At 41.0% G+C, this 24,271-nt stretch overlaps 1 protein-coding gene and 1 non-coding gene across 23 annotated transcripts in view; both read right to left on the bottom strand.

The window, feature by feature from the left end:
* The window catches only part of TMEM62 (transmembrane protein 62), a 55,491-nt gene extending 31,524 nt beyond the window's left edge, over window positions 1-23,967 (bottom strand). For 4 of the 22 annotated variants that reach the window (XM_017976789.4, XM_017976793.4, XM_035259445.3 and 1 more), the window contains exons 1-9: window positions 23,751-23,967; window positions 23,377-23,488; window positions 21,971-22,108; window positions 18,701-18,746; window positions 9,326-9,467; window positions 6,815-6,939; window positions 6,545-6,667; window positions 2,955-3,110; window positions 2,376-2,535 (exon numbers count right to left, since the gene is read on the bottom strand). In XM_017976789.4, the coding sequence (XP_017832278.1) occupies window positions 2,376-2,535; window positions 2,955-3,110; window positions 6,545-6,667; window positions 6,815-6,939; window positions 9,326-9,467; window positions 18,701-18,746; window positions 21,971-22,108; window positions 23,377-23,488; window positions 23,751-23,930 (1,182 nt within the window). In that variant the 5' untranslated portion in view covers window positions 23,931-23,967. Of the gene's footprint in view, window positions 1-1,477; window positions 1,556-2,375; window positions 2,536-2,954; window positions 3,111-6,544; window positions 6,668-6,814; window positions 6,940-9,325; window positions 9,468-18,700; window positions 18,747-21,970; window positions 22,113-23,376; window positions 23,489-23,644 lie in introns of those variants that run through there. The other 18 variants (XM_017976788.4, XM_017976791.4, XM_078334085.1 and 15 more) reach the window with 14 other exon arrangements.
* On the bottom strand, window positions 11,006-11,107 carry LOC118145276 (U6 spliceosomal RNA). The gene has a single exon (XR_004730403.1). It is a non-coding gene; the product is annotated as a U6 spliceosomal RNA (small nuclear RNA).
* Window positions 23,968-24,271: the final 304 nt, after the last annotated feature.

The following is a 24,271-nucleotide window of genomic DNA, read 5'->3' as shown; positions in this document are numbered from 1 at the left end:
ACTTGCTTGTAGGTAATGACTTTAAAGATGTATACATATGTCAAAACTCACCAAATTGTATACTTTAAATATACAAGGCTTATTATGTTATTAAGTATAAAGTATACCTTGATACCATTGTTAAGAAATGTTAAACATAAAAAAGTATGTGATTTTACATTTTTACTAAGGATTTAATTAAGCAGCCTAAAATGTTTCATAAAATGTAAGCTATGGAGTTTTTTTCTTCATAAAACTACAGAGGCTGTATGTATATCATATCAAGAAAATAATACACTGCGATTCTGAGGCACTCCAAGTGTTAGCTTCCCAATGCTAAAGTTGTTCCCACATCTTCTCCACGACTTTAAAGACATGGAATAACTTATTCTAGGTGCACATGAACCTTCAAGCCTCTTTAAAATGATCCAACTTCTAATATGAAAGACCTTAAGGGTTCATCTCCAGCCATCTCTCCTACATTCTTCTGTAAGTTTTTTCTTTTCTTCCTTCTACACAGAATATTTTAAAGACAGGTGGCATAGCAAAATGTCTTCTCTTGTGCAGATGTACAAGTTTCCCCATTTACAAATTAAGGGTAAAACTACCCAAATGAAGGATTGTTTTGTGGAATAAGTAAAAAATTCTAAGTGCCTGGCATCTCCTTAGAGGGAGCTCAGTAAATAGTTTCTTCCTGCTCAACTTGTCTTTGTTGGGGGGATAAAAAAGACAAAGTACATACGTTTTCTGAAAAATTATTTGGTGTTTCAAATTAAGTATTAACATTACAAGATTAAATAGTTTTAAAATGTCATCAAATCATAAAATTGCAGAAATTGACATGTGTGTGTGTGTGCGTGCATGTGTGCAAGAAACTAATTTCTGAGCACAGCTTATCGCCTTGAGAATTTAATGAAACTGCTCTATTTTGGTAATGATTATTACTTTCTTTCTTTTTTTTTTTTGAGACGGAGTTTCGCGCTTGTTACCCAGGCTGGAGTAGTGCAATGGCGCAATCTCAGCTCACAACAACCTCCGCCTCCTGGGTTCAGGCAGTTCTCCTGCCTCAGCCTCCTGAGTAGCTGGGATTAGAGGCACGCGCCACCATGCCCAGCTAATTTTTTTTGTATATTTTTTAGTAGAGACGGGGTTTCACCATGTTGACCAGGATGGTCTCGATCTCTTGACCTTGTGATCCACCCGCCTCAGCCTCCCAAAGTGCTGGGATTACAGGCTTGAGCCACCACGCCCGGCCTGATTATTACTTTCTATTCTGGCAGGTGCTAATAAATTCAATGCCCCAAACTGAATCAGAATAAGAAAAGGCAGACTGGTACTGCATATGCTAACAATGCTTATTCTCCTAACAAAAAGTGCTTTGATGCCTTGGAAATTTTCTGTGTCCTGAAGCTTTCAAATAGTGACACAATTGTCCTACAGTTAGAGATAGCAATCCAAGATATGGATGCATAATACGTTTTCTGACTTATTCTATTACCTTTGGGTATGCTGGAGAATTTGTCCCCATTATGAAAAGATTCCGGCCAAAGTTGGAAGAAAACAAAAGAATGATTTCCTGGAGTTAAAAACAGAGCGAGACTATGGTCACTCCTCTTCTCTTCTGCCTAGTTTTTAATCTAATATTAGAATTACTCCTGAGTGCCTATTTTCAGAATATACTAAATACAGTGTATTCAATTTTTGGGGTTTTTTTTTTTTTTGAGATCGGGTCTCTCTCTGTTGCTCAGGCTAGAGTGCAGTGGCATGATCAGAACTCACTATAACCTTGAACTCCTGGTGCACATGAACCCTCAAGTCTCTTTAAAATAATCCTTCCATTTTAGCCTCCCAAATAGCTAGGACTACAAATGCACGCTACCACGTCCAGCTAACTGGGCGTACCTATATTTTTGTTGACATGGGGGTCTCACTATGTTGCCCTGGCTGGTCTCAAAACTACTGGCCTCAAATGATCCTCCAGTCTCAGCCCAAATTTTTTCACTTTTTTGTTTGTACTGAGACAGGGTCTGGCTCTGTTGCTCAGGCTGGAGTGCAGTGGTGCAATGTCAGCTTACTGCAACCTCCACCTCTTGGGCTCAAGTGATTGTCCTGCCTCAGCCTGCTGAATAGCTGGGACTACAGGCACACACCACCATGCCCAGCCAATTTTTGTATCTTTTTGTGCAGACAGAGTTTCACTGTTTTTCCCAGGCTCTTCTCGAACTCCTGTGCTCAGGTGATCCAACCGCCTTGGTCTCCCAAAGTGCTGAGATTACAGGCGTGAGTCACCATGCCTGGCCCCCAATTTTTTAACAATTGACTAAAATATTCCAAACAACAATTCATTGAGCCTACAGCTTAGTCATTTACACAGTGAATATAAATTACTAACTTACCTGGACGATTACCTCTATGTTATGTGTCCCACTACTGTAGTTCCTAGGATTCCACTTCAGTATGAAAATGGGACCAGACACATGAACAGCCTGGCCTAAATCAACTTCATCAATCATAACTGTGACAGAAGTAATGGTGGATAAGGAAAAGGCCAAAATTCTAAAATGAGAGCATGTACAAAACACACGGTTTTAGGTTTGTCATTGTTTCAGTAATGGAGAATAACCTTATGGTAACTTGCAAATTTTAAAAAGGTGGGCTATAAAGGAAAGTGTACATTATGCTTATAGCAGTGTAAACGCATTCAAATAAAAAGGCTGGAATAAAATGAAACAAAAATAATAATGGTAGAATTATGGGTTTCTGAATGGTTTTTAAAATTTCATCAACTTAAGAAAATGATACGCTTTTTAACTTAATGGGAACAAAACAGTAAGTAATCTATCTTTATATAATGTTTAGGTTATTGAGAAAACTAAAATGGTGAATCTCATAGCTTTCACATAGGAATACAATCACAATGACTTATTCTCTATTATTATCAAACTGAAAGTAAATTCTGAAAAATTGCTACATACCTGATGTGTGTTGAGTGAAGAAGTCTTTCTAGTGGTTCATGTTTAGCACAACAATATAGGAGTGACTTAGGATTGGTGATAAGAACCACAGGCCAATTGCCAAAGATCAAATCTGCAAAGCTAAAGAGGTCATGATCAAAAGCAAAAATTCGGTACCTAGAGATCAGATAATAAGGTAATTTAGTTACTTCACATTGTAAGAGGTCATGAAGGTAACATACAGAACAAATATAAAAATATATAACTAGGACTTGTTTACATGATGAATTTGAATAAAGATTAAGTAATATTTTCTTTCTTTTTTCCCTTACCCCTTTGATTTTATCCTTCACTTTTGTCACATAACTGGCCTCTGACTGGAGCAATAGATTCAGCTATGCTCTCGAACAATACCTGGTACGTGGCATGTACTCTAATTTTTAAATAAATACTGTTGAAGTAATTTGTCTTATCCCTGTACTTTAGACAATTTTGAACCTAAGACATTTATTATAACCCTAATACCTGACATTGTTCATCCTATCAACAATGCTACATAAAATATTAAACTGGTTGATATGAACACAATTAAAAATCTTTCATGCTTATTTTAAACCTCTTTTCTTTTTTTTTGAGACAGAGTCTCACTCTGTCACCCAGGCTGGAGTGCAGTGGCATCATCTTGGCTCACGGCAACCTCTGCCTCCCGGGTTCAAGCAATTTTCCCTGCCTCAGTCTCCCAAGTAGCTGGGATTACAGGTACCTGCCACCATATCCGGCTATTTTTAGTAGAGACAGGGTTTCACCATGTTGGCCAGGCTGGTCTCGAACTCCTGACCTCAGATGATCACCCTGCCTCAGTCTCCTAGTGTGCTGGGATTATAGGTATAAGCAACCATGCCTAGCCTTAAACCTTTATTGCTATAATTTCAAAGAAATTAAAGTTGTTTTCATTTTCCAAATGCAATAGCAAAAGGTATAAAATCTTCATTAAAGAATAACCAAAGTTTTATGTTTTCTAACTTTTAGAAATAAGAAAAGAAATGATTCACTATGGCAAAAACAATTGTGCTCATCAGACACTCTACACATTCCCCCGAATTTTCCAGTCTCCTTGGTATTTGGTTGGGACCATGTGATTAGTTTTGGCCAATGGGCTGTGAACAGAAGTGACACATATCATGCCTGTGATCCAAAGTACTAAAGAGTGAGTGTGAGTTCTTAGTGCTCTCTTTCCTGCCCTGGAATTGACATGTCAAAATAGGTATTTTAAGATGGAGGAAGTCTGAATTACTGACTCACCCCATGGAAAATACTTGTTCTGACTCATACTGAATTTATACAAATGAAAAACATTTGTGTTAAGCCACTGATATTTCTAGATTTATCTGCATCTACAACAAGGACTAGCCTAATATTACCAATATACTAACTGTTTTTTAAAAATTCTTCTATTGTAACTAATACAATTTAAGTGTTTATAAAGGCAGGTAAAGGTTAGGTCCTTTTAGTAAACTCCAGATAAAACCCCAGGGTTTGAACACAGGAGAGCTGTTGGAGAGAGAAAGGAAATGGCTTCATAATTAACATTACAACTTGTAACTGGAGCACTTAGAAGAAATAAAGAAGCCGATCAAAAAGACTATCTTACAAAAGGCAATCATAGCCCAGCCCACAGCCTCACAGCCATGAATAGACAAGTTCTAGCTCAAAGTAATTATAGTTGCCAAATAATTACAGGTTTCAAGTATAACTCATACAGTTTCTAAAAAGTCAACCAAAATGAGGGAATACCTTCCAAGATGTAAAGTTCCTTTTTAATTAATGGAAGTAGTTAAAAAAAAAGATAACATATTCTGTGCAACAAATCGTTGTTGAGTACCTATTAACTGAGAGCACAGGGTTTGTGTAAATTAAATAACAGTATTAGTTAAACAATTAGATACTCCTCTATACTTGATAAACTATTTCATTTAAATACTTCTTTAAAAAAAACATATATTGGTCGGGCGTGGTTGCCCACGCCTGTAATCCAAGCACTTTGGAGGCCAGCCTGACCAATATGGTGAAACCCCGTCTTAAAAAATAAATAAATAAGCTGGGCGCGGTGGCTCAAGCCTGTAATCCCAGCACTTTGTGAGGCCCAGGCGGGTGGATCAAGAGATCGAGACCATCCTGGTCGAAATGGTGAAACCCCGTCTCTACTCAAGATACAAAAAATTAGCTGGGCATGGTGGCGCGTGCCTGTAATCCCAGCTACTCGGGAGGCTGAGGCAGGAGAATTGCCTGAACCCAGGAGGCGGAGGGAGGTTGCGGTGAGCTGAGATCGCGCCATTGCACTCCAGTCTGGGTAACAAGAGCAAAATTCCGTCTCAAAAAATAAATTAATTAATTAAAATTAAAATGTAAAAATATAAAAATATATATTTAACTATACTACATGATTTTGATAAACATGTTTTCTGTTAGAGAGACCTTAACCTGAAAAAAGGCAACTATCATCTATTTGAAGAACTTAAATCACTGCCATCCTGTAGCATTAACCAGTATGGTAGATACAAAATTCAGGAGGAAAAAAATGAAACTTCTAGTACTAGTATTTCTCAAATTGTGGTGTATAGACCACCCAGCAGCCTTTTAAAAAATGCAGTTTGATATACTGGCCGGGCGCGGTGGCTCTAGCCTGTAATCCCAGCACTTTGGGAGGCCGAGGCGGGTGGATCACGAGGTCAAGAGATCGAGACCATCCTGGTCAACATGGTGAAACCCCGTCCCCACTAAAAATAAAAAAAATTAGCTGGGCACGGTGGCGCGTGCCTGTAACCCCAGCTACTCGGGAGGCTGAGGCAGGAGAATTGCCTGAACCCAGGAGGCGGAGGTTGCGGTGAGCCGAGATCGCGCCATTGTACTCCAGCCTGGGTAACAAGAGCGGAACTCCGTCTCAAAAAAAAAAATGCAGTTTGGGCTGGGTATGGTGGCTCATATCTGTAATCCTAGCACTTTGGGAGGCTGAGGCGGGCAGATCACCTGAGGTCAGGAGTTCAAGACCAGCCTGGTCAACATGGTGAAATCCTATCTCTACTAAAATACAGAAATTAGCCAGACATGATGGCATGTGTCTGTAATCCCAGCTACTAGACAGGCTGAGACAGGAGAATCACTTGAATCCGGGAGATGGTGGTTGCAATGAGCTGAGATGGTGCCATTGCACAACAGCCTGGGCAGCTGAGCGAGACTCCATCTCAAAAAAAAAAAATGAGGTTGGTTGGACCCTAATCCAGACCAACGTAATCAAAATCTCTAGATATAGTGCCTGAAAATTTTTATTTTTCATAAGCTCCCCCATAAGTCTTGTGCACACTAGAGTTTGAGTCCATTTCCTAATGGACATATCTTGAAAATCCAACATAACACGGTGATAGTTAACATCACTTCTGTGACAAGGTTTCTGCAAAATGACAAAGATTGCAGAGACACATAGTACTTTAGAAAAATGGAAATATCACAAGGTTTTCTTCAACTGTAATCATCCATGATATCAGCCAGAAAACTATCATTGCTTTGGCAAAACTTATGTGTATAAGTTTTATTCTGTGGGGAGGTTCCCTTACCTTCTATTATCCTTCCAGTCTCCCACCTCAAGTTCCAAAGTGCCCTGGAAGTGACGAGTGTGCAAAACAGGCATGAGTCCACCAAGTGTATGGAGATGTCCACACAAATAAGCTATAGCCGAACTAACCAATGAAAGATAAATGAAATAAATGAACAAAGATAACTTGTGAGGCCAAACTAATAAAAATGTCTTGCCAGAAAAGCAGAATAGGTACGGCAAAATTAAAAACTAAAAACAAATGAATTCTGATTTTGGAAGCTTGTCTCACCTCATTATTGACCGGATTCCTGGTGATGGAGAAAGAATAGTGGATGTTGTAAAGTGTCCAAACCAAATTGTATGGTTGCTTTGACTACTTTTTTTGGCCAGTAATAAGAGCTCCTCCATCTGTTTCTGAAAAGGGAGAAAAATGGAAGGATCTTAAATTAGGGCTCAGGCTAAAATCTAATGTCAACAGATTAGGAAACTCCTCTGAAGATTTATAATAACTATTTTATGTATCTAGGCCTTAAACCCTACTAGTTAATGACCAGTATGGACCTCTGTGGATTTCAAACTGTTTCCATATACATTATAATTCATTTGATCCTAAAAATAACTCTGCAATAAGTATGGTAGGTATTAACCTCTTTTTTTTTTTCTGAGATGGAGTTTCGCTCTTGTTACCCAGGCTGGAATGCAATGGCGCCATCTTGCAATCTCCGCCTCCTGGGTTCAGGCAATTCTCCTGCCTCAGCCTCCTGAATAGCTGGGATTACAGGCACGCGTCACCATGCCCAGCTAATTTTTTGTATTTTTAGTAGAGACGGGGTTTCACCATGTTGACCAGGATGGTCTCGATCTCTTGACCTCGTGATCCACCTGCCTTGGCCTCCCAAAGTGCTGGGATTACAGGCTTGAGCGTCTGGCCTAACCTCTTTTAATAGATAAGGAAACTGAGAAATAAAGCAGTCATCACTAATCTTTATAGCTTTGTATAACACATTACAATTAATAAAGAGGATACAGAAACTAAACTTGTAAAATAATAACATGGAAAGACTTCTACCTAAATGTTTATTACAGTTCTGATAATAAGCAAAAACTAGAAATAATCACCATCAAGTTGTAATACATCCACGTGATAGACTACTACTCAGCAACAGAAAGGAAAGAACTGCTGATACACACAACCATATGGATGGATCTCAGAAACATTATACTGAGCAAAGGAAGCCAGATCCAACAGTACATACTGTATGATTTCATTTATACAAAATTTTAGAACAAACAAAATGAATCCATGCTGGTAGAAAACCAATCAGTTATTCCCCAGGAGGTGAAGATAACTGTACAAGGGAATTCTTTAGGATGATGGAAATGTTCTATGTCTTAATTGTGGTGACAGTTATGCCAGTATATACATTTGTCAAAACTCTTCAAACATTTAAAATGAGGATATTTTTGATATGCAAATCATACCTCAAAAGTTGATTTCAAAAAATAACTGGTACATATGTAAATATGCATTAATATTATCTGTAAAGTGCTTACAACAATAAATTTCTGGGCTCTACCCTCAGGGTTTTAATTTGGTGAGTCCAGGGCAAAGCCAAGAGATCTGCATTTGTAACAGTCCAGTTGGTTTTCATGTACATGATCCTCAAATTCTACCTTAACACAATACTAAGGAATGGGATTTAATGTGAGTTAATCAACCCTGACTAAAGACACTTGATAGATAGGAAACAAAACAGAACATAACCAAATAAAATGCCTAAAGTAACACAGTGCATTTGACAATATTCTGTTCACTTGATTTCACATTCTTTCAAACTCTCATATAACTCTGAACCTCTTAGTTCTAATTTAGCAAATTCTGCTCTTTATTATATTTATTTCTATACTGGTCTTATACTTCATCACTAGATTAAACACTCTAAGAGTCTAAGAATTGACTTTATTAACTTTGTCTCCTTTCATATGAGTTCACAAGTCTTACTTAGGGGGATATGTTTATTAAATAATGAGTTGGCATTTATTGTACCAAGAAATAATAAGAGGTTCTCAAATGATACTTTCCACACAGTTTAAATCCAGCAATCCCCTAGCCTTGCCAAAATACTTGAAAATAAACTTACTGATTTCAATAGTTGTCCTTCGTTTGTTAAAAAAAAATAGAGACCAGCTGAGCACAGTGGTTCATGCCTGTAATCCTAGCACTTTGGGAGGCTGAGGCAGGTGGATCACTTGAGATCAGGAGTTTGAGACCACCCTGGCCAACATGGCAAAACCCTCTCTCTACTAAAAATACAAAAATTAGCTGGACATGGTGGCACATGCCTGTAATCTCTACTTGGGAGACTGAGGCATGAGAATTGCTTGAGCCAGGGATGTGGAGGCTGCAGTGAGCCGAGATCACACGACTGCACTCTAGCCTGAGTGACAGAGCAAAACTCCATCACACAAAAAAAGAAGATCATTAGTCAGAATTGGCAATTGTGGGAACTTAGGAATATACCACACAAAGCTATAGGTCCTGTACCCTGCAAAGTGCATCCTGCACCCAGTACCTATATAATAAATGTTTACTCCATAAAGTGTGAGATACTTCTTTCTTAGATTTTGGGTCAAGAACAAGGATAGCAAAAATAGTGCTGAAATAGCCAGTAACTTCTAGCCATACTGTAACCAAGTTAAATTTCTTGATAACAGCTACTTTACCTATGATAACTTTAAGTGATCCACATGTCCATGAAAAAATAAGTAAGCTACAAAGGGAGTAATATTTTTACTATACCTTATCTAAAATTCCAAAGAAATTATAGGGTCTCTTAGGCCCTGGATTTAAGGTGGCATCCACAGAGATGAACGAATAGTTGCCAAAGGGAGTACTGTGGACATAATGGAAAGGGCCATCTCTACGTACAGCAGAATATTTCCTAAAAAATAGAAGACAGGAGAGTGTTAGTGTAATCATAAAAAGACAGTGCTTTAAAATTCCTTTCCCTAATACCACACTAAATTTTACCTTCCCTTGAAAAAGAGATTTGCTGATCTGACAGAGAAATATACTCTCCTAGATCCACAATGGATAAACTGATTAAATTTCAAGGTTTTTCTCCCGTTGTCCCCAAAGACTCATGCAAACTAATTCATCAACAACCAAACACAAGTTCACCAAGTAAAGCTTAGAAATAAGATGGCTCTTTTGGTCAGTCCACTAGATGTTCAAAAAGAAACAAATCAGAATCCAGTGGAACAGTATTTATCAATCATTTGCAGATTTAGTGAGGGCCTACTAAGTACCTAGAAGAATTCTTGGTGTAGTGAGATATAAGCTATTTACTTCTTGAAACAGGACTACAGAGGTTTAGTCCACAAGAAAGACTTGCAAAGAGGAAGTCTTCAAACAAGGAGAAAAATACTGGTCTAGGTCTGAGTTGTTAAATCCTTTTTGGTTCCTAAAGATATACTGATAACATACACAGGGTCTACATCCACTAATGAAGGTTCAGTACCTTAAGTGTCAACAGTGTTCAGGTGTCCATAAAACTGCAGAGTGAAGATCAGGAAGAAAGGATGGGTAACACAGTACAGAGCAGGTACTCATTAAGTATGTGTTGAATAAATAAGAAGGAAAGCATAAATTTTATTGGGGGGGGTATACCTATATTCTTCAAATGTCAAAATATTATAAGAAAAGTTGATATTATCTTTTATCTAAGTGTCTTACATGATTTTTACCTAACAGCATATATTTAATAATACAAATAAACTCCTGAAACGTAATGGGCTAGTGGGCCACAACAGCCATCAAATATAATGTAACCCAAGTAAATACATTATATAGACATCATAACTAATAAGCAGAAATTAGTCAAACCCAATTTAAACGCCAATTAGTTCTATTGCCTATCTCCTTGGTATTTTTTAAATTTCTATCTTAGGGTTTTATTCTAAATTAAAATTTTTACTTATATTTTTTCTTATTTTATTTTCAGTTATTCCTCAGAATCTTATAATCTTACATATGTTGTTTCCTTTCTTGCATTTTTGATACATTAAAATCCAACTGTCCAAAAATAAATCCAACTATTTGAAAACACAAGTTAAAATATATGACACTAACATAAGATGGGATTTTGGCATTCTATGGGGCTTTTTTTTTTTTTTGATACAGGGTCTGGCTCTGTCACCCAGGCTAGAGCACAGTGGCAAGATCTCAGCTCACTGCAACTTCAGCCTCCTGGGCTCAAGCTATCCACCCACCTCAGCCTCCCGAGTAACTGGGATCAAAGGTATATACCACCATGCCCAGCTTATTTTTCTATTTTTGTAGAGATGGGGTTTCACCATGTTGCCCAGGCTGGTCTCAAACTCCTGGACTCAAATAATGCACCTGCCTCAGCCTCCCAAAGTACTAGGATTACAGGTATGAACCACTGCTCCCAGGCTCTCTGGGGCATTTTTTTTTTTTTTTAATATGGAATGCTTCGCGAATTTGCATGTCATCCCAGGGGCCATGCTAATCTTCTCTGTGTCATTCCAATTTTAGTACATGTTCTGCCGAAGCGAGCACTCTCTGGGGCATTTTTAAGATTAATATTTAATTTTTTTCTTCAGACTGATATTTCTGTAATATTTTTATTTTTATCAAAATGCCATTTATTAAATTCAGATAAAGTTTAGGTGGCTAAAAACAAAAATATAAAGGTAAGAAACTTTAAAGTGACTATTTACTTTACTTTACCAATAACCACTCAGCCCCAAGTCCTGTTAATTATCTTTCAAAATGTCTCCTAACTTTCCACAGTCACCATCAAAGATACAAACAGTTAACATGAAGTGAAAGATTCTCATCTCTGTTCTTTTCTTTTCTCACATTAACAAGAGAACAACCTCTTCTTCCAATTTATTGTGACTCTAATTATACAAACTCAGTTAACCAGTGCTTTTTGACCTATCATCCTCAAATTGATGTCACCATCTCCATATCCAAGAACCTAGTTGAGATGGGAATGTCTTTCCATATCATGACTGGACTATTGCAGGACCATCCTATTTGGTCCACATAACTCCGATATCTCTTTTTTCCTTTTTACCTCATCTCTTTTTCTTTTTCATTGTGAGGTTGCCCTTTATAAAATATTATTTTCACCGGGCACGGTGGTTCATGCCTGTAATCCCAGCACTTTGGGAGGCTGAGGTGGGTGGATCATGAGGTCAGGAGTTCGAGACCAGCCTGGCCAATATGGTGAAACCCCGTCTCTACTGAAAATACAAAAATTAGCTGGGCGTGTGGTGGTGGGCACCTGTAATCTCAGCTACTCGGGAGGCTGAGGCAGGAGAATTGCTTGGATGCAGGAGGTGAAGGTTGCAATGAGCCAAGATTGTGCCACTGCACTCCAGCCTGGGTGACAGAGCAAGACTCGACTCAAAAAAAAAAAAAAACCAACAAAAAAAAACCCCACTCTCTTAATTATGTTACTTGCCTCCTTAAGAACTTATGCTGAATTGTGAACTATTACCCATCACATCTCAACTTCTGTGCTTGTTACTTAAGACCTCCATAAATTAGCCCTAAGTTACCTATCCAGTGTCACACTAGTCCTCGGTATGAACGTTGATTCTGGTGATACCAGTTTCCTTATTGTCCCTGCAAAGTTCATTCTAGCTTTTTTTTTTTTTTTTTGAGACAGAGTTTAGCTCTTATTGCCCAGGCTGGAGTGCAATGGCTCAATCTCAGCTCACTGCAACCTCTGCCTCCCAGGTTCAAGCAATTCTCCTGCCTCAGCCTCCCAAGTAGCTGGGACTACAAGCATGCACCACTATGCCCGGCTAATTTTTTGTATTTAGTAGGACAGGGTTTCACCATGTTGGTCAGGCTCATCTCGAACTCCTGACGTCAGGTCACCCACCCACCTTGGCCTCCCAAAGTGCTGGGATTACAGGTGTGAGCCACCATGGCCGACCCATTCTAGCTTTTAAAACTCTCTTCATACCTATCCTTTTGCCTAAAATAACCACCTTGGTGTGTCTTACTTCTTCAAACGCTACTCATCTTTTAAAATTGAACACATTTTATGCTTCTTTTATAAAGTCTTCTCTATGTCCACCCCATGCTGATCTCTGCCTTTTCTGATTTCTCGTAGTGATTATCCTGTGTGCTAAGTAATCTAGCATTTCATCGGCGATTCCTTCATGTTCTTTTCTAGTTGTTTCCTAAATAATTCTGATGTCCCTCAACTAAACTAACAGTTCCTTGAAGGCAAAAGCCAAATTTTTAACATTAGCTCTTGTATCTCTCACACTATCCAACTAAGGATGAATTCTCAATAAATATTTGCTACATGATTGATTGACAATGCAGAACAAAGCTACTGAATACCCTGAAACTGAAAAAAATGGAATTGCAACCAAAAGAGAAATCTAAACATAATGAAACTAGAGAATTGGTTTCTAATTCAGAGATCACCTGTCTTTTTCACATTCAATGAATAAAGATTATTTTAATATTTGTATGACACAAGGTGAAAAGATAAAGCAGCCAGGTGACTAACTGGGCTCTCCAGCCACCACAGAGGCCAGGAGAATCAGTATCTCAGGATTCTGAAAGCCCAGTGATCTCAGAATCGTGGTTGACAAACTCTGATATAAAAGACTTTTCCTGTGTACCAATGGCTTAAAAAAATTTTTTAAAGCCTGTGTGGAATATTAAAAGTACCATTGGTCAACACAAAGCATTAAACTATATGCATACCTCAGAGATATTGTGGTTCCTGAGCACCACACCATAATAAAGCAAATATTGCAAATAAGTGAGTCACATGAAGTTTTTGGTTTCCCACTGCATATGAAAGCTATGTTCACAGCTGGGCGCAGTGGCTCACGCCTATAATCCCATTACTTTTAGAGGCTGATGCAGGCGGATCACGTGAGGTCAGGAGTTTGAGACCAGCCTGGCCAACATGGTGAAACCCTGTCTCTAGTAAAAACACAAAAGTTAGCCAGGCATGATGGCTCATGCCTGTAGTTCCAGTTACTCCACAGGCTGAGTCAGGAGACTCACTTGAACCAGGAAGGTGGAGGTTGCAGTGAGCTGAGATGATGCCATTGCACTCCAGTCTGGGCAACAGAGCAAGATCCTGTCTCAAAAAAAAAAGAAAGTTATGTTTACACTATACTATAGTCTATTAAGTGTGCAATTGCATCATGTCTGAAAAAACAATGCACATACCTTAATTTATAAATACTTCCACTGACTGGGCATGGTGGCTAATGTCTATAATTCTAGCACTTTGGGAGGCCAAGGTGGGTGGGTCATTGAGCCAAGGAGTCCAAGACTAGCCTGGGCAACACATCGAAACCCTGTCTCTATAAAAAAAATAAATACAATAATTAGCTAGGCATGGTGGCTCATGCCTCTGGTCCCAGCTATCCAGGAGGCTGAGGTGGGAGGATCACTTTGAGCCTGGGAGATGGAGACTGCAGTGAGCTGAGATTGTGCCATTGCATTCTAACCTAGGTGACCGAGTGAGAGTCTGTCTCAAAAAAAACTTTACTGCCAAAAATGCTAATGATCATCTGGGCCTCCAGTGAGTCAGAATCTTTTTACTGATGGAGGGTCTTGTTTTGATGTTGGTGGCTGCTGACTGATCAGAGTGGTGGTTGGGGTGGCTGTGGCAATTTATTAAAATAAGACAACCATTAAGTTTGCTAAATCAATTGACTTTTCCTTTCACAAGATTTCTCTGTAGCATGCAACGCTGCTTGACAGCATTTTACCCAAAGGATTCCAATCCTCTCCAACACTGTCATTGCTTTATCAATAAGTTTATGTATAATTCTAAATCCTTTGTTGTCATTTGAAAAATGTTCACACCATATTTACCAGGAGTAGTTTCCCTCTCAAGAAACCACTTTTTCGGCCGGGCACGGTGGCTCACACCCATAATCCCAGCATTTTGGGAGGCCGAGGTGGGCAAATCACAAGGTCAAGAGATCGAGACCATCCTGGTCAACATGGTGAAACCCAGTCTCTACTAAAAATACAAAAAACTAGCTGGGCATGGTGGTACATGCCTGTAATCCCAGCTACTCAGGAGAATTGCCTGAACCCAGGAGGCGGAGGTTGCGGTGAGCCGAGATCGCGCCATTGCTCTCCAGCCTGGGTAACAATAGCGAAACTCCATCTCAAAAAAAACAAAAACAAAAAAACCACTTTTTCTGCTTATCCATAAGAAGCAACTTGTCATCCGTTCAGGTTATATCATAAGATTGTAACAATTTAGTCACCTCTTCAGGCTCCACTTCTAATTCCAGTTCTCTTGCCATTTCCACATCTGCAGTTACTTCCTCCACTGAAGTCTTGAACCCCTCAGAGTCATCCATGAGAGTTGGAATCAACTTCTTCCAAACTCCTGCTCATGTTGTCATTTTAACATCCTCCCATTAATTGCACCTGTTCTTAATGGCATCTAGAATGGTGAATCCTTTCCATAAATTTTTCAATTGACTGCCCACATCCATTAGAGGAATCACAATCTATGACAGCCACAGTCTTATAAAATGTGTTTCTTAAATAGTGAGAGTTGAAAGTTGAAATTACTCGTTGATCCATGGGCTACAGAATGAATACTGTGTTAGCAGGCATGAAAATAACATTCATCTCCTTGTACGTTATACTCTGAGTTCTTGGGTGACCAGGTGCATTGTCAATAATGACCACTGATATGGAAAGGAATATTTTTTTCTGAGCATTAGTTCTCAACAGTGGACTTAAAATATTCAGTAAACCATGCTGTAAACAGATGTGCTATTATTATCCAGGCTTTGTTGCTCCATATATAGAACACACGCAGAGTAGATTTAGCATAACGTTTAAGCACCCAAGGATTTTCAGAATGGTAAATGAGCACTGGCTCCACTTGAAGTCAACACTGTTGAACAGGAACCCACATCCAGCAATAAACCCCTTTGCTCCTCCTTCAGAATGAATGGAGACCAGAAATCAGATATTTCTGCCCAAGAAAAATAGGACTTCATTCTGCGCTTCCCCCGGATTAGAGGAATGACTGACTGAGGATGATGGGGCCACCCAGAGACAAGAGATGTGATTGCCCAGCTCAAGGAGGTCCTGGAGTACAGTGCCATTGAAGGCAAGTATCACCGGGCTTCGATGGTGTTAGTTGCATTCAGGGAGCTGGTGGAGCCGAAGAAACAGGATGCTGATAGTCTCCAGCAGCCCTGACTGTGGCTGATGTGTGGAACCGCTGTAAGCTTTATTCCTGGTGGCAGATGACATCATGGATTCATCCCTCACCCACTAGAGACAGATCTGCTGGTATCAGAAGCTGGGCATGGGTTTGGATGCCATCAATAATGCAATGCTTCTGCAAGCATGTATTTACCACCTGCTGAAGCTTTATTGCCAGGAGCAACCCTATTACCTGAACCTGATCCAGCTCTCCCTGCAGAGTTCCTATCAGACCAAGATTGGCAGACCCTGGACCTCATCACAGCCCCCCAGAGCAATGTGGATCTTGGCAGATTCACTGAAAAAAGGTACAAATCTTGAGGCCAGGTGCAGTGGCTTATGCCTGTAATCCCAGCACTTTGGGAGGCCGAGGCAGGCAAATCACAAGGTCAAGAGATCGAGACCATCCTGGTCAACATGGTGAAACCCCATCTCTACTAAAAATACAAAAAATTAGCTGGGCATGGTGGCACGTGCCTGTAATCCCAGCTACTCAGGAGGCTGAGGCAGGAGAATTGCCTGAATCCAGGAGGCGGAGGTTGCGGTGAGCCAAGATCGCGCCATTCCACTTCAGCCTGGGTAACAAGAGCGAAACTCCGTCTCAAATAAAAAAGGTACAAATCCATGTCAAGTACAAGACAGCTTTCTACCTTCCGTAGCTGCAGCCATGTACATGGCAGGCACTGATGGTGAGAGAGAGTATGCCAATACCAAGAAGATTCTGCTGGAGATGGGAGAGTTCTTTCAGATTCAGGATAATTATCTTGACTTCTTTGGGGACTTCAGTGTGACTGGAAAAGTTGGCACTGACATTCAGGACAACAAATGCAGCTGACTGGTGGTTCAGTGTCTGCAACGGGCCACTCCCAGAACAGTACCAGATCCTGAAGGAAAATTACAGGTAGAAGGAGGCCAAGAAGGTGGCCTGGGTGAAGGCACTATATGAGGAGCTGGATCTGCTGGCCATGTTCTTATAAGATGAGAAAGAGTTACAGTCACAGCCACATTATGGATCTCATTGAACAGTATGAAGCACCCTAACCCCAACCATCTTTCTGGGGCTGGCCTGCAAAATCTACAAGTGGAAAAATGACCTAGGGACTGCAAGGGCACAGAGAAGAGGCTCTCAATAAATAAATAATTGTGTAACCTTCTACAAAAAAATAGTAATCAGCTGCATTGACCCCTAGCAACAGTCAGCCTGTCCTTTGAAGCCAGGGATTGACTTCTCTCTAGCTATGAAATTCCTAGATGGCATTTCTTCCAAAAGAAGGCTGTTTCATTTACATAGAAAATCTGTTGTTTAGCGCAGCCACCTTCATCAATTATCTTAGCTAGATCTTTGGGGTAACTTGCTGCAGCTTCTCTATCAATCAGCACTTGCTGCTTCACACTGCACATTTATGTTATGGAGTCAGCTTCTTTCCTTAAACCTCATGAACCAAGCTCTGCCAGCTTCCAACTTTTCTTCTGCAGCTGCCTTACTTACCCCTCTCAGGTTCCACAGAATTGAAGGGAGTTAGGACCTTGCTCCTGATTAGGCTTTGGCTTAAGTGAATATTGTAGGTGGTTTGATCATCTATACAGAGCACTAAAACTTTCTCCACATCAACAGTAGGACTAGGACTGTTTCACTTTCTAATAATTCATCTGTTCACTGGAGAAGCACTTTTAATTTCCTTCAAGAACTTTTCCTTTGCATTCACAACTTGGCTCACTGCCCTAGCTCAAGAAGCCTAACTTTCAGCCTACCTGAAAGCCTTTCTTTTTTTTTTGAGTCGGAGTTTCGCTCTTGTTACCCAGGCTGGAGTGCAATGGTGCGACCTCGGCTCACCGCAACCTCTGCCTCCTGGGTTCAGCCAATTCTCCTGCCTCAGCCTCCTGAGTAGCTAGGATTACAGGCACACGCCACCAAGCCCAGCTAATTTTTTGTATTTTTAGTAGAGACGGGGGTTTCACCATGTTAACCAGGATGGTCTCAATCTCTTGACCTTGTGATTTGCCCACCTCGGCCTCCCAAAGTGCTGGGATTACAGGCTTGAGCCACCGCGCCCGGCCTCTGAAAGCCTTTCAACAGCCTTCCTCACCAAGCGTCATCATTTCCACTTTTTGATTTAAAGTGAGAAATGTTGGACCCTTTCTTTCACTTGAACACTTAGAGGCTATTGTAGGGTTATTAATTGGCCTAATTTTAATATTGTTGTGTCTCAGGGAATAGGGAGGCTGGAGGAGAGGGAGAGAGATGGGAGAACAGCTGGTTGGTAGAGCACTCAGAACACATACAACATTTATTGGATTAAGTTTCTGGTCTTATACGGGCAAGGTTTATAGCACCCCAAAACAATTACAATAGTAACATCAAAGGTCACTGATCGCAGATCACCATAACAGATATAATAATAATGAAAACGTTTGAAATATTATGAGAATTACCAAAATGAGATACAGAGACACGAAGTGAGCACATGCTGTTGGAAAAATGGCTCCCATAGACTTGCTCAAGGCAGGCTTGCCACAAACTTTCAATTTGTAAAAAATGTAACATCTGCAAAGGGCAATAAGGTGAAGCACAATAAAACGAGGTATGCCTGTATATGAAACAGAAAGAATTAAAGGAAAGAAAGAAAAAGTCTAAAAAGGCTCATTTTCTAAATTGCCAGAGATTATAGAAAAATTTTATCTGGTAAAAAGTGTTTTCAGCTAGGCACAGTAGCACATGCCTGCAGCCCCAGCTACACAGAAGTCTGAGGCAGGAGAATCGTTTGAGCTCAGGAGTTCAGGGCTAGCCTGGGCAAAATAATGAGATCCTGCCTCTTAAAATTTGTTTTTAAAGTTTTCTCTCATTAATTGAATTGACCGCACCCTCCTTGTAATACTGACTCTACATAGTGATCTGTCTTCTGTTTATTACAGTACCTGTAATAATTCTTGACGCTGTCCAGACTTGGAATATTGAATGCATCTAATTTAAAAAAAAAAAAAGCAAACATTCATCCACGTTAAAAAAATGAATGCAAACATTTTCTTTAATGACTAAGGGAAAATAATAATTCTTTCTATAACAATTCCCCCGACACGCACACAACCCCAGGGTGGAGCCATTTCATTTATTATTCACCAAATATTGGAAGGACTGGGAGACCGGCCCATCCTGGACAACCTCCCATTATTGCCGTGGGTTTCAGTTTGTTTCCCCAACCTGGAGGTGCTTAGCCTAGGAAAAGGGTAGACTCAGCCCCTGACACACAACAGAGTCCAGGTAGCCCTGGCCCTACCACCAACTCATGAACTCTCACCATGGCCCATCTTTCTAGAGCCACTGAGTCTCTCTTAGAACCAGTATGGCTAGACTCTTGAGTTGCTGGGTCCAATCCAAACAGGCTGGACTCTGAGTTCTAGACCCTAGGCTGGCTAAAACTCTGGAATCTTGATTCCAGGATGTGGGTGGGATGGACTTAGGTCCCAAACTCCAGGCTAAGCCAGGGGCCTTCAGGGCTACAACAGGTAGGTGCCTTCATGACTAGGCTTCTTGGGCAGTGGTACCTTTTCAGGACTGGGGCCAGGGCTAGAGTTCGAACTAAATCTGTAGAGACAGTCAATATTGGTAAAGCAAGAGTGGTAGGCCCGGCAGAGAATGACTCAGAGCAGAAGCAGTCAGCAAGCAAGCAACATGGCAAATGATGGCAATGAGCACCCCTCTGGGAAAGGGCTGCTCCATTACAGGCAGTCCACCCTCAGACCAGCACAGAAAGTAAAGCTGCCTCAATGGCAAGGCCTATGCCAAAGTGGAACTCTGGTATGACCAGCCTTCCATGGAGGCTGTCCTGTCTACACACTCAATGATTTCTGGGCAGTGGAGATACCCACTTACAGTCTTAAGCCCAAATACAGCCTGATGTACATCTGTAGAAGGGTTGGGACAGTGGGATGCTCAGTTTTGACTGAGGCTCCAACAGGGACAACAGTCCCTCCCCAAGCTCTCTGCCTCTGCTGGCACAGACTTAGCTAGCCATGGTGTGACTGGGGCAGCCTCTGGTATCTTTCTATAACACTTTTTTGTTTCTTGAGACAGAGTCTCACTCTGTCACCAGGCTGGAGTGCAGTGGCATGATCTCTGCTCACTGTGACTTCCGCCTCCTGGGTACAAGCAATTCTCCTGCCTCAGCCTCCTGAGTAGCTGGGACTATAGGTGGGCACCACCATGCCTAGCTAATTTTTGTATTTTCAGCAGAGGTGGGGTTTCACCACACTGGCCAGGCTGGTCTTGAACTCCTGATCTCAAATGATCTGCCCACCTCGCACTCCCAAAGTGCTGGGATTACAGCCATGGCCACCATGCCCAGCCTCTGTAACACTTTTAGTGGTAGAATGCCTACCAATTAGATTGCTACTTTAAAATTTTGATATCTTAACAAAATTCACATTATCTAGAAACTTATTTAAGGCACCTAGCATACTAGAGAAAAACAGGTACTTTGAATTCTATACCATTCAGAATATCAATTTGAAATTATAATATTAAACTGTAGTTGCTCTTGTTTTAATCTTGTGGTTCTAAAAGCCAGCAATAAAGCAAGAAGTGGATTCATGCCTGATCTACTGATCAAATAAAGTAGACAAATGTAATACTTATCTAATAAAAAAAGTCAACCTTTATAAATTAAACAAATCTACTACTATCAGGACTCTTCTGGAGTTCATTTCCTTACCAACACAATGATAATTTTAAAAAGGGAAAGGATTATCTATTTTCCTGTTCATGTCTGTGGAGATTTGTTTTCAATTTAAAATATTTAGGTTAGGTGCAATGACTTACACTTATAATCCCAGCACGTTGGGAGAACAAGGTGGGAGGATCACTTAAGGCCAGGAGTTCAAGATCAGCCTGAGCAACATAACAAGACCCCAATTTCACAAAAAAAGCTTCAAAAATTAGCCAGGTACAGTAGTCCCAGTTACTTTGGAGGCTGAGGTGGGAGGATCATTTAAGCTTAGGCCAAGGCTGCGGGGAGCTATGCTAACACCACTGCACTCCAGGCCAAATGACACAGCAAGATCCTATCTTAAAAAAATAATAATAAGCCAGGCATGATGGCTCACACCTATAATCCCAGCACTTTAGGAGGCTGAGGTGGGCAGATCATTTGAGGTCAGGAGTTTGAGACCAGCCTGGCCAACATGGTGAAATCTTGTCTCTACTAAAAATACAAAAAAAAAAAACTAGCTGGGCATGGTGGTGCATGCCTGTAATACCAGCTACGTAGAAAAATGAAGCAGGAAAATCGCTTGAACCCAGGAGACAAAGGTTGCAGTGAGCTGAGATTGCATTACTGCACTCCAGCCTGGGCGACAGAGACTCCATCTCACAAAATAATAATAATAATAATAAATTTTAAAAAGAAGAAATAAAAATTTTTTAAATTTGCACGGAGTAAAAGTCATTCTTTGTGACTTACAGTTCTATGGATTCTGACAAATATATAGAGAACCTGAAGTCCACCACCACAATCAAAATAAGACTAATTCCATCACCACCAAAAACTCTCCATTGATGCCTCTTTGCTGTCAATATCTCTCCCAATCCCTATCCTCTGGCAACTACAATCTGTTCTCTATTGTTCTACCTTTTCCTGAATGTCATATAAACGAAATCATACAGTATGCAGACTGAGAGGGTTTGGCTTCTTTCACTTAATAAAATATATATATTTTAAGATATCTATCTGTATGAGTTTTGCTAAAACTCATGTTTCTTCCACATAAAGAAGAAAGGACCAGGGGTGGGAAGCAAGGGGAGGGATAGCATTAGAAGAAATACCTAATGTAGATGATCGGTTGATGCGTGCAGGAAACCACCATGGCACATGTATACCTATGTAACAAACCTGCACATTCTGCACATGTATCACAGAACTTAAAGTATAAATAATAAGTTTTTAAAATAAGAAGCAACATATGTCACACAAAAAAACGACCATACTAATTGTCATCTCAAAGGCTAACAATGACATCTGATGTTTTAAAACCACATTATATAGTTGTATTTCAGAGTTGTGACCTTTAGTATATGTAAACCTATGTTACAACGTCCCATTTTATAATTTTACAATCTAAGTTGGAAAATCCAGGTTCTTGAAGGGGGGAAAAAAAATCTAGTCTTTATTATATTTGGCTCTTAACTCTTACCATGATTTCCTTTTATATCCAACCACTTGGTTTTTTCCATGACTCTTGTCTTCTTCAGAATACCCTGGTAGGTTTGCCATTCTACTTCATGCTGCCTGGATCCCAGTTGTTCCTTTGTTTTGGCATCTGTCAGGTCTCCTGTAGGTTTTTGCGTTGTGACAAGAACTGAATCACAATGCAAAATAAACTCCCGGGGGTTCAATTTTTTTAGATATGTACACCAAAGGAACAACAATACTTAAAGTACTCAATATGCATAAGCATAACTGCTCATGAGACCACCAATATCCAACGCAAGCCGTCTAAACTAACAAGATTTTCTCAGCAAGCGCTTTGTTTCTTATAGGTTAGTGAATGCCTGTTTAACCTCTTGTGATATTAGAAATGGGTTGTCTAAAAAATATCTTTTCTTTTTTTTTTTTTAGGCTAGTCAAGTGAAGCAGTGAGAGTGGAGAAGGAACAAAGAAATCTGTAACTGGTTGTAATCAATTAGTTGTAAACACCACTGCACTCGGACCAGCATCTAAAAAATCTTTAAGGAGAACAGTACAAGATGCATTAACAGAATCTCATAAAATGAAAATGTTTTATAAGAAATTCCAATACCCTGGGTGGGTGTCTAATATCCATGGCAACCATATTTTCCAAACCACAAAATCAGAATATGAAATTTGATCAAGTATTATTTTTACAGCAAGAAGCAATGTGGCAGGTGCAACTGGACAACAAAATACCAAAATGTATAGGGAACTAAACAGAACACTTTTTATGGGGGCTCATTCATTAAATGAGAACTGATACCCTTTCATGTCAGCAGAGATGCTTCAGTAAGGTGGATGGGTGATGAACCCCCCAGTAAGCAAGATAGACAGATGCTCCTTTAGCTTCTTCTCCCCACTCCAGTTTGGGAGCAAATAAAGGGTTTGAAGAGTCTAGAAAACTCAAGTCATAAAACTTCAAGGGATGAAGAAAAAGTGCCCTGAGTCACCAGAAGTCTCAAACAACTGAAAACATAAGATTTAAAATGTAAAGAAAATTGAAAAGTTAGCAAAAGAAGAAAACTGATTCTTGGTTATAGTCTTTCCCCTAATTCTCACAACTAGAATTATAACAACAGCAAACGGATACAAATATATCAGACAACAGACTGATATGAGAACCAGGAGCCTTGCTTCTACTGCTTTGACAAAACCTTGCTACAGCAAATCATTGGGCCTGGATCTTGACTCATTCAGTTATCCATAGGCAAAGGGAATTATAATGTTCAATCTCTTCCACCTCACAGGGCTCATCTGAGGCTGTGGCTATAGTGCTCCCAATGTCCCCAAAGTGAAAAGCCACAGCCCTGGCTAGCGTTCTACCATCCGGACCACAGACCACCACCACAGCACGGCAAGCCTCCCTACCTGTTGCTAGGACGAGAGCTGGTTGAATGATGTCAATAGTTTCAGAACAGAACCTCTCTAAGTCTACCGCTCTGCCTGGATCTCGAAACCTGCTCAGGTGAATGTCGGATATCTGCCGAAAACGGGTATTGAACAGAGAGATCTGAGTCAGCATGGGGAGGAGCAGCCCAGCGGCTCTCTCAGGCAGAAGGAAAAGCCAAAGAGGCAATGCATAACGAACCCCCAGGGAAGGACAGCGCCGGCACTAGATAGAACCTCGAGTTACAACCTGAATGAAGCCGCCAGCCTGGAGAGTGGGGCCCAACACCCACCAGGGTCTCACGGCAAGTAGCCTGCTCTGCACCCGCCCCGCGCCCAGCTTCCAGCCGCGTCACCTGCAGGCCCCAGAAGATGTTGGTGTCTCCGGGACCTGGCGCCGGGTGCGGCCTTCTCGGGGGCGCGGGGCCGGGCAGCGGCGAGGGCTGACCGGCCAGGCCGTAGTGCTCCAAGAGCATGGCCACTAGCGCAGCGGCCGCCAACCCCGCAACCACCCTGAGAGCCAGCACTGCAGCCATGCCGCCTGCCCGCCGGGGCGCGGCCCTTGCTGATCCCGGGCGGGACAGCGCGGCGCTCCCGGGGGAAGCCTATTTGCCTGCACTTCCGGACTCTATTGTCGCCGGGCCAGAGCCGGATGCGGGGCCGGAGTCTGACACTGGGCCTAGGGTGCTGTGCCCGTCAGCCGCCGCCCGGCACCTGCCCCTCTCCGGCCGCGCAAGTGTCTGGGTTCGTTTTGCATAAGTACTACGATCTCGTATCCGAGTCACGGCACCAAAAAAAAAGGAACTACAATCAAAGAAAAGGGAACCGAAACTCTCGACACAAATGACGGTGGCCGAGTGGGGCACGGAAGGAGACC

Source organism: Callithrix jacchus, chromosome 8, assembly GCF_049354715.1.
Source record: "Callithrix jacchus isolate 240 chromosome 8, calJac240_pri, whole genome shotgun sequence".
Taxonomy (NCBI): domain Eukaryota; kingdom Metazoa; phylum Chordata; class Mammalia; order Primates; family Cebidae; genus Callithrix; species Callithrix jacchus.
Note: the sequence above shows the minus strand (reverse complement) of the source record. Positions and strands in the feature narration are given on the sequence as shown.